This window comes from Pteropus alecto, unplaced genomic scaffold (genome assembly GCF_000325575.1).
Source record: "Pteropus alecto unplaced genomic scaffold, ASM32557v1 scaffold34, whole genome shotgun sequence".
Taxonomy (NCBI): Eukaryota; Metazoa; Chordata; class Mammalia; order Chiroptera; family Pteropodidae; genus Pteropus; species Pteropus alecto.
Window position 1 is genome coordinate 4,611,835 of NW_006435763.1, and position 10,308 is coordinate 4,622,142.

Below are 10,308 nucleotides of genomic sequence, written 5' to 3' on the forward strand. Positions count from 1 at the left end.
TAAGGTCCCGGGGTGCCAATCCCTGGCTGTGTGACCTCAAGCAAGTCATTTTCCTTCTCTTGTTTTCTGAGCCTCGGTGTCCGAAGCTGGGACGTGTGTGAGATGTGATAATGAAATACTGTAATTTCCAAGGTGTATGTCTGGATCCAAAGGGAATGAATGAGGGTGCGACCTGCCCTTGCGAGTTCGCCTCAACTTCTCTCTGCCCCAAGAAATTCCTGCAAATGAAGAAGCTGCCTGATATTTTTTTACTCCCTGCTCTAAGTACCACTCCGTTACCCCCATGTCCAGCCCTGCCTCCTGTGTGTCTGCCACTGCGTCTCTCCATCAGCAGTTGTCTTGTTATGCCTTTTATCTGTCACTCTGTATGTCTCTACCACTGCCCACTGCTGTCTCTCTTACTGTCTCTCTCATGTCTCACTCTGTTTCTGGCCTTGGTGTCTCTCCCGTATGTCTCACTGTCTCTGATCTGTCTGGCCTCAGTGTCTCTCACCCGTTATGTTTCACGGTGTCTCTGTCTCTGTCTCCAGTCTCTCCCTCTCTCTGCCTGGCTCTCGGTCTTCTCCGTCTCTCTTCCCTCTGTCACACGCACACACACTGGCCATAAAAGGAAGCCGAGGCGATGGGCTGGCACAGCGCCAGGCCGGGGACCCGCGGGCAGCCTGGACGCCCTGCTCCCTGCCCGGCACGGGCTCCGAGGTTCCCGGCTGGTCGGGCGGGGGGCGCTGGGCGGGAGACAACCCAAAAAGGGCAGGCGCGGGCTCCTTCCTGCGGAATTCCCAGCGCCGCATACCAGTCCGGGGCTGCCCGCTCCCCCTGACTAAATATGGTGCCGAGCGGCCGCTGCGCGGCTGTGCGCGCGGGAGGGGCCCGCAAGCGAGAGCTCGGCATCGCAGATTTTCTTGATCCCTTCCCCGTCCTTCCAACATCAACCTCACCTGGTTTTCACGCCCCCCACCCCGCCCCTAAACACCTGAGCCCTTCCCCTCTGCTTGGCGCAGAGCCCCAGTCCCAAGTGGGTCCCAACTCCTTCCCACCAGAGGGGCTGGGGAGAAGGTTAGAGGAGTTGGAAGACCCTTGCCAGGCTCTGAGCTTGGCTCACGCCCAGTCTGATTCTACTAACCCTCCCCAGGTAACCAGTCAGGGGATGGTAGGAGCTTTATTAATACCCCCCATTTCGCAGGTGAGAAAACTAAGGTCCCAGAGTAGTGCCCCAGCTCTCACTGGGATTGGAGCCCACCTTTGCCATGATTCACCTCCAGATTCTAAAGGGAAATGCCCAGGAGAGTTGGCCTTGAGGCCCAGGACAGGTCTCCAAAGTTAGATGACTGAGTCTGAATCTGCCAGTGCCAGTTTCTAGCTGTGACCATGGGCAAGTAACTCGAACTCTCCATGCCTCAGCTGCTCTACCTGTAAAACGGGAAATACATCCGTTATTTGTGGCTGTTTGTAAACAGTCCTTGAGATGATCCATGTATAATAAACGTACTGCATTGCTTCCTGTTAGCTATGATGCTCAATAAACATGAAACCAAGTAGAGCTGCACCAGGCCTTGGGGACAACGGAGAGAGCCTGTCCTGTTGAGTGCCTGCCTGCAGGCTCCCAGTCCCCTCCACAGAGCTCTGCAGCTCAGACCCTCTTGGTCCCTTCCTCATTCTTCTAACATCAAGCTCACCTGGTTTTCACCCGCAAAAAACACCCAAGCCCGGCCCCCGGCCCTCAATGGGCCTAAATCGGAGTCAAAAAGAGACAGCAATTCAAGTTATGGGGAAGTTAGGGGTAAAGTTCTTCAAGAAATGATAAATGGGCTGCTTCCCCAAGTGCCTTTTAATGTCTAGACTGTAAAAGGAGTGGAAATTGTCCCTGCGTTAGCACAGAAACGCTGTGGAGCAGAGAATGGAAGGGGGGAAACTGACGTTGATCACCACCTTCCCAGCATGGAAAGGTAATGCAGGGCAGGCCGTCAGAATCTAACTTGCTGGGCTCAGAGTGAGAAGTGGCATTTTTAACACTGGCACTTTCAAAGGGGTTGCATCTGATTCTTTAAAGACCTTGGTAACCAGACTCTGACTTTTACTGCATTAGCCTACCTAATCCTTATAACAACCCTATCAAGTAGGTACTTAAAAAAAAATTTTTTTTTTCCATTCTGATGAGAAACCAGGTTTGGTGAGTTAAACAACCAGCCAAGGTAGCACAGCTAGTTGGTGGTGGAGCAGGAATTCCAACTCTACCTCTTTGATGAAAAGTCTGAGGTTTTTAAGTCATGGTCTGCTAAGCACCAGCCGGGCAGCTTCAAGACTCAGTGGACCTCTCTGAGTCTGCTTTCTCAAGCAAAAGCAGATGGTCAGAATCTTTGTCTCAGCTACCTACTGGGTTGTTAAATATAACATGTGAAGGCCTTAAATAAAGCATTTCGTACCTTGCTGGTACATTCCAGAAGTGCTCAGGGACAGTATGTGCACATAACAGTCATTCAATAAATATCTAACCAATGCAGAAGCTTGGATGTTTGAATTTTCAAAAGTGCATTGTTATAATTAAATCAGATGCCTCCATTTTATTTCTTGTGGCTCAAAAAGCCAGTTATTTTAAGACTGGGGGAAACAAACAGTTACTTTAAAAAAAATGTTATTTTCACTGAGACTGTCAAGTAGATTCCCTTGGCATGTCTTTTCTGTAAGGTGCCATGTAATGGGAGTTTCCATGAACTCATGGCACAAGATGGTGGAGGGGAAATTTCTCTTGTTTGGAGTCTTTTTTATCAAATAGCTTTGTATTTGCTACTGGTTTCAAAAAGGTCCAAAGTGTTATGGCCAGGCCACCCTGAACATGCCCTATCCCCTCTGATCTTGGAAGCTAAGCAGGGTCAGGCCTGGTGAGTACTTGGATGGGAGACCACTGAGGAAGACCAAGTGCTGTAGGCATAAAAAAAAAAAAGGCTCCAAAGTGTGAGTCTCTCTAGTTTTTAATATTATCAAAGATCGGGTCCAAACATGGTTTACTCTTGCATGTGCTTCACAATTTATTTAAAAGCATATCAGCCCTCGAGTCATCCAGTCCGAGTTCTGCACAGGACTCTGCCTCTCTGTGAGTAAAGGGACTTCATTCCCGACCACAAGAATGCTCAGCTCCAACTCCTGCACTAAAGCACTGGTTTCACTCATGATGGCCCCCACGCTTTTCCAGGTGAAAGGCTGTGCTGCACAGTAACCCGTAATGCTTTCCTTCATCACCAGTTTCCAACTCTGGTGTCTTAATAACTCTATCAGGAAGTGTCCCAAAATTCTCAATAAAAGTAGTTTCAGTTTCTCACAAATCTAAACTTATTCTTACCATATAATACAGCAAATTATGCTCCTTAGGATTTACACAAATGAACTGAAAACTTATATATATAACCTGCACATGGATGTTTATAGCAGCTTTATTCATAATTACCCAAAATTAGAAGCAACAAAGATGTCTCTCAGTAGGTAAATGGATAAACTGTGGCACATTCAGATCATGTAATAAATGAGCTATCAAATGAAGATGTAGAGGAACCTTAAATGCGTATGACTGAGAGAAGCCAGTCTGGAAAGGCTACCTACTGTATAATTCAAACTATAACACATTCTAGAAAAGGCAAAACTATGGAGACAGCAAAAAGACCAGAGGTTGGGCAGGAGGCAGTGAAATTCCTCTGTGTGACACCATAATGGCGGATACGCATCCTTATACAAGTTGTTCAAACCCATGAAATGTACAACACCAAGACTGTTCACAAGAATGAACCCTAATATCAACTGTGGGCTCAGGTGATGTATAGGTGTCAGTGTAGGTTCATCTGTTGTGACAAATGTACCTCTCTGGTGAGGGATGCTGATAATGGTGGGGGGTGGGGGGGACCTGTGTATGTGTGGAGATGGGGGATATGGGTAATCTCCGTATCTTCCTCTCAATTTTGCTGTGAACCTAAAACTGCTCTAAAAAATAAAGTCTATTTTTTTAAAAAAGGTAGTTTTACGTCACTTTTATTTAAAAAAAATAATGAAGACCACACAATCCTTGCAGAAGTTATTACAAAAATCAAATACCAAGAGGCTGGGAAGCATTGTCCCAAATGCCTTTAAAGGCATATTCTCACAAATGTTAATCCTTAGTGTACTCTTGGCTTTAGGTTAAAAGAACACATCAGATGTTACATAATCATACAGGCATGTGAGTCATATACAAATGTGTTCTTGCACATAATTATTAAGCTATTAGTTTATTCTACACAAACATATATGCTAAGTTTAAATTTGTCAACTTCAAAAGCTCCCTCTGCTCCTGCTGAGCTTTTAGACTGCCCAAGTTTTAAATTTCCGCTTTTCCTAAATTCCTCTTTAGTTCCAATTCCCACCCTGTTTTTCTGTAAATTAAGTTTTCTTCTAAAACTTCTCCTGCATTTCTAGAAGATAACTTCTCCCAACAACCCCATGAAAACCACCAGCAATGATGCACTAATTTAGTTTATGAGTTTATGAGAATAGTTTGATGGGTCCTCTGTATTTATATGTCCTTTCTTCTCTTGAATTTTTTAAATGTCTCAGCCCATGACTTTTTTAAACTAATGGATTATAAATTAATCCACTGTTCAAAAATCCTGAGTATAGAAATTTCTACTCGGAAGCTAAGCAGGGTCGGGCTTAGTTAGTACTTGGATGGGAGACCACCTAGGAAGACCAGGTGCTGTAGGCGTAAAAATTAAATAAAAAATAAGGGATTATAAGCTGACAAGGTCCTTGCAATCTGTGAAGTCAACCAAGGGTTGCCTCACGTAAAAAAAAAAAAAAAAAGAAATTTCTAGAGAGCAGATTTTCTCAGCCCAAGATCCTCCTTTGTTGATAATCATAAAAATCTCACGGTATTCTGCAAATAGGTATTTTTCTCTTTTCCAAATATAAAAATGTAATACTATGTTTTTGAACCACACATGGCGCCTCAGATGATACTGTCTCCCCAGAGACCAATACCACCAGTCCCTACCACTGCCACCCTAACAAGAGTAATTGTTCCAGGGTGAGACATACATCAGGAAAAGTTCCCCTCCCTCAACCTTATTCTATACCTTCAACAACTAGGTTGCTGGAGATCCTGAAAGAAGGCCTGGAGAACCATCTCCAATCATTCTTCTGGTTCTGGTAGACAACTTTGAAGAACAGTCATACAAACGCCCTTTGCATGAAGGTGAGTTGCTTTTTTTTTTTATTGAATGATACATCGCAAGTATAAAAGTTGCCTAGGTACAGACAAGTTAATAATGAATAACGCATACAAAAGCACTATGAACGACATGTGACATTCTGTTTAGCTTCTATTTTGATGATTTTATATCAGTATCCAAAATGCTAAACGCTAGCATTTTTTCTTAATCTAGTCCTGCATGATTGCAATTCCTGAGTGTCCACTGTCAAGTCCTCTGAGAAGACTTCGGATATTTATATTCCCACATAATTATAATGAGATACTATAGATTTCATTTAAAAAAATGGAAATAAGCTATTATAATACTTCATGTCTGTATATTTAATTTTAGCCTCTCAAAACTTTGACTTGTAAAGTATGGTTTAAGGGTATTTCTTTAATAATTTTCTGTATCTGGATAAAAATCCTTGGTTAAGGACTAAATACTGACTAGCACCAAATATAAAATCAAAAGTTTCAATAATTTCCAAAGGTAGCACAGAATCAATACCCTAAAGAGAATGCTAATTTTGCCAACTACAGCCTTTATCACTTTCCCTGTGGAAAATGTTTAAGCGAAATGTCACCATTGTACAGGAGCCCATGCAGTTTTGTTCTGAGTATACCTTGTGACTTTAGCCAATCAGGTGCTGTCTACTCTAAGTCGATTTTCAGTGAAATCAGTCTGTAGACTCCACGTTAAAAAATGTCTTAAAAATATCAAAATAGCATTTTAAAGATACTACTATTAAGACATTGTTATTTTTCTATCCCAAGAATAAAAATTGCCATTTAATAAGAGTTTCAGAGCCCAAATAAGTAGGGGTTGGCTCTTCCATAACTCATCTTGTAACTGCACAGCTGAAGGCCACATGGCGGTTAAACAATGACATCTTTTAGAAGGTACTTTCTGATATTTCTCCTAAAGCCTGTCTCTTCATGTTTATTCCACATTCATGTAATAAAATAAACTCTCTGTTTCACTTACAGCAAAATTAAAAGAATTAGTTCACCCTCTACCTTTTAAATAAATCTTCCAGTAGAAGCCAAAATGGTCTAAGGAAAGAAAAAGTACATTGTTACCTAGTTTAAAAGTTCAACTTCAGATAGTAATATAGATATTTAAATCTAATTATAAATGGTTATCTGAAACATAGCTTATCAAAAAAATCAAACTTTATAGAAATTATAGTTTTTTTCTGGCTGAAGTGTTCTTTTATGTTATTTAAAAACATGAATTTTCCTACAAACCCACATAATTCCAGCCTGAAGGAAATTTAATTAATATGCCATGTTAAAGAGCAGAGCACATGGCTATAAAGACCTGATTTTTTTTCTTGGAATGTACAGGGTACTAAAAAACCCTTCCATGTCTCACAAATATAAGGACCTTTAAAATACTTCCTAAAAACAATACGTTTTCTTTGAAGTCAAATCCAATAAACTAGATGACAGAGTTAGCTTTTATTCACAAATGCAGTAAAACATGAGGGACTAAATGTTTTGCAGAAACTCATTTCTACAAAGTATAAATATTAGTGATGCATTTTGGTAACTTTGAGAAAATAAATTAGTTATCTGATACATACAATTTTAAGATAAAAGATGCCCTTAATGGAAATGTCATCTTTTCACAGCTTGAGCAATGTGGAGATCTTCAACATCGGCGCTTCTCCTCTCTTCCTTTCTTGGGTGGCCATCTGTAATTAACAGAAACAAATGTCAATACTTATTCCAAGTTAAAGTAGGCAGCAGGCAGACATAGCTACAAATACTTCAGGATTTTACATATTTAATATTGTATGAGTTCTTTAGATAGTTTAGGACACTGAAAATAACTCACTATTTTTTAAACATGATTAAAGAAATCAGAGATGTTTAGTACTAGGGACTCACTCTAATTATTAAAAAATATTTGATCCATTTTTTAAGTGAATAGTGTCCCTCCTGGAGTAAACTTATGGAACACCAAAGCTCTTCAATTAAAAAAACAAACAAAAAAAAAAACAAAAAAACCTTTCTTCAAATAGCAATGCCTCCCAGCAGCACCCTCTTGTGGCAAGAAGAAAACTAGCACGGTTTATATCTTCCTACCAAAATCAGAAATCTAAGAAATTGTAGAAAAAGTTCTTCAGCCAAAAACAAAACAATAAAGCTCCATGAGAGTTCAGAAAAGCTCAGAGCCCCCGTGACCACCCACTGTGCTCCAGGTATAGTAAAGAAGGGGCCCTAGTCACTTCTGCTCAATTTCTTTCATCATGGAGCAGGGGTGGGGAAGGGTAGAAGACAGAAGTGTTCTATATTAAAAGAACCTGAGAGACTTAATACCTAATGTGACAAAAATGTAACACACAAACAAAATTTCTGAAAAAATGTGCACCCCTCCCAATTCCCCAAACACTTTTTACAATTGAAAAAACTTTTTTTTTTTTTTTTTATGCCTACAGCACCTGGCCTTCTTAGGTGGTCTCCCATCCAAGTACTAACCAGGCCCAACCCTGCTTAGCTTCCAAGATCAGACAAGATCGGGCACATTCAGGGTGGCATGGCCGTAGACTGAAAAAACTTTTTTTTAATGATAATTTTCATAACATAAGGAAAAGAATATAAATTTAGACACGTTGTTAAACATACAATTTTAGCACCAAAAATGCATACTGAATTTTCTAATTCTTAAGACAATTTGATTGTGCAATCCTATTAGTTCATTGCAGCTGGTCGTCCTTAGAAATAACGTAAAGTGCTAATATTACTATAGGTCTGGGTCACAGACATATAGATGAAAATTTATCTCCTTCAAACTTAGGTACCTTTGCTGGACAAAATTAACAATATCCTTAAGACACAACCATTTCAGGTTTTCTATAAAAACATTACTAAAAAATGAAGTATTTTATTCAAGTACTTCTTCATAGATGTGCATAAAGTTGAGCTGATAATGATTTTCTCTATTATAAAGTATTTGGCCTTTTATTTATAGCAAAAACTACTTTGCCTTCAATATTACAAGCACTAATATCAGCACTAATGAACTGGCTACCATTTCAAAGGTGTGGGTGATTTTATAACCCTCTTCATCGTTTCAGCACTTGGAAAGCTTTGATAAAAGAAGTGTTTTCACGTTGGCATGCTTTGGACTTATTTTCAAATGAAAGAGAATTTAAGCTTACTGTTTTATATTTCAGTGGATGAGCTTGTGTAGAGTGAAGGTATTACAATCTGAACAATTATTTTAACATTTTTATAACCTTTTCAGTGTTGTGAAATAAAACTTACACATCCTTCAGACGATAAGCTAGAGTTGAGAAAGTAAATGGAATGCTTAAACGAGTTACTGGAACATAATGCAATTTTTGGCTTACAATTCACAAGTCATTGCATGAAGGGGCCAAGACAATTTTTGATGATACAGAAAAATCATTTGCCAAGTCACTGTCTTTCTGGTGGTTGAGCAGTCATCCTCATTCCTGAGTCTTCCACAGAGTTCTCCACAAAGGAGGCGCCCTAAGCTTCACTGACTTGAACTCAGTCTCTGGTGTCTCTGGCACTTTATACAGAAAGGACCCAAAGTAACTAACGCACACTCCCATTTCCTCCACCCTCCCCACCCCAACCATCCATCTGCTAGCTAATCCATGACCTTCACCTCAGGGGACTCAGTTATGAAATACTCTATTACTTATAACTTACTTATTAGTCATTATGAATATTAAGGAGACTGATTATAAAAAGCTTACAAGTCACAGAAGTTATTTCTCAAGAGGCTATTTTTCCTCATGGGGCTGAAAATACAAATGTCATGGGTTTGGTGTGCTAACAAGTGTTAATGTGTACAAAATCCACTGGTAACAATAAAATACAGAAACTGATATTGTCACATATTCTTGGGAAGATAAAATGGTAAAAAAAAAAACAACTTTTTGGAGAACTGAACACTACTACTATTTTTTTAATACGCATAGGCTTTGAATTAGCAGTTCTACTTCTAAGCATCTACACACGAGAAATACTTGTATGAACAAAGAAGTAATGCTATACTGCAATACTGTAAAAGCAAAAAAAATATATAAAAGTACATCAGTAAACAGTGATTACCAATACTATGGACTACTACACAAAGTTAAGAATGAGGTTGAAGAAGATCTACATATAATGACAAGTAAAAAAAGCAAATTGTAGAAAAATATGTAAAGGAGCAATGCATCTCCATTACTTAGAAACACAGAAATGAATCCTGAAGGACACCCACGAAGCTGCTAACAGGCGAACTGTCTATGGAAGGCAGGGGAACTGGAGAGTTAGGCAGAGGCAAGAAGGGAAGAGGTTAAAGGGCACCTTACATTATATTATTTGAATGTTTAGAGATTTACTCATGTACCTGTGTTTTGTTTTGTGTTTTAAGTACTTGCCAAATAGCAGGACCTAATGACAGATCCTTACTCAGGCCCTGAAAAGGGAACTAGAAAAAACCCATCTTCTTTAAATGGAAAAGTATACAGGAATGGCAATCAGAGGTGCTGATGCTGCTAAAAATAATCAGCTACGGGCTTTAGATGAGTCACTCAATCTCTTAGTCTTGGTTTTCTCAACTGTAAAATAGGTAGTGGGGAATGATTTCTTTTCTAATCTTCCATCTAGCTCAGAATTCTAAGATATATTGAAGAATAACACCTAGTGAAGACAGAAATAACCTCTGAAAGGTCACCCTGATTCACATATATTTAGCTTTCAGATTTTAAGAGATACAGCAAATACTTAACACGATCAATACTGCTCATAGCAGTTTAGGAAAGCTACAAAAGGCAATTCACATTTCAGATGTTTCCTAGAAGTTTATTTCAATGTTTAAGATACACATTTGTTCTAATAATAATTATATTGTTCTGATAATAAGCCCTGACTGTCCTTAAAAAGAGAGATCAACTCTCTCCCATAGTTGGACACACTGAGCTCTAAACCAGCGGTCCCCAAATTTTTTTGGCACCCGGGACCGGTGCTACTAGGAGAATCTAATGCCTGATGATCTAAAGCAGAGCTGAGGTGGTGATGCTAGTGCTGGGAGCCGCTGCAAATACAGATGAAGCTTTGCTTGTTTG

General features: G+C 39.9%; 2 protein-coding genes, 1 non-coding gene and 1 pseudogene across 4 annotated transcripts in view; 1 reads left to right on the forward strand and 3 right to left on the reverse strand.

The window, feature by feature from the left end:
• The window catches only part of MYH11 (myosin heavy chain 11), a 116,344-nt gene extending 111,141 nt beyond the window's left edge, over nt 1-5,203 (reverse strand). Inside the window, exons 1-2 of the mRNA XM_006910906.3 lie at nt 5,097-5,203; nt 1,241-1,410 (exon numbers count right to left, since the gene is read on the reverse strand). The gene's annotated coding sequence lies outside the window, so the exon portion shown is untranslated. The remainder of the gene's footprint in view (nt 1-1,240; nt 1,411-5,096) is intronic.
• On the forward strand, nt 2,810-2,928 carry LOC112479177 (annotated as a pseudogene).
• A 7-nt stretch (nt 5,204-5,210) lies between the features above and the next one.
• Nucleotides 5,211-10,308, reverse strand: part of FOPNL (FGFR1OP N-terminal like) — a 13,604-nt gene continuing 8,506 nt past the window's right edge. The window contains exon 5 of one of the 2 annotated variants that reach the window (XM_006910909.3): nt 5,211-6,912. In XM_006910909.3, the coding sequence (XP_006910971.1) occupies nt 6,836-6,912 (77 nt within the window). In that variant the 3' untranslated portion in view covers nt 5,211-6,835. The remainder of the gene's footprint in view (nt 6,913-10,308) is intronic. The other variant, XM_006910910.3, reaches the window with a different exon arrangement.
• LOC112479131 lies at nt 7,651-7,769 on the reverse strand. The gene has a single exon (XR_003046062.1). It is a non-coding gene; the product is annotated as a 5S ribosomal RNA (ribosomal RNA).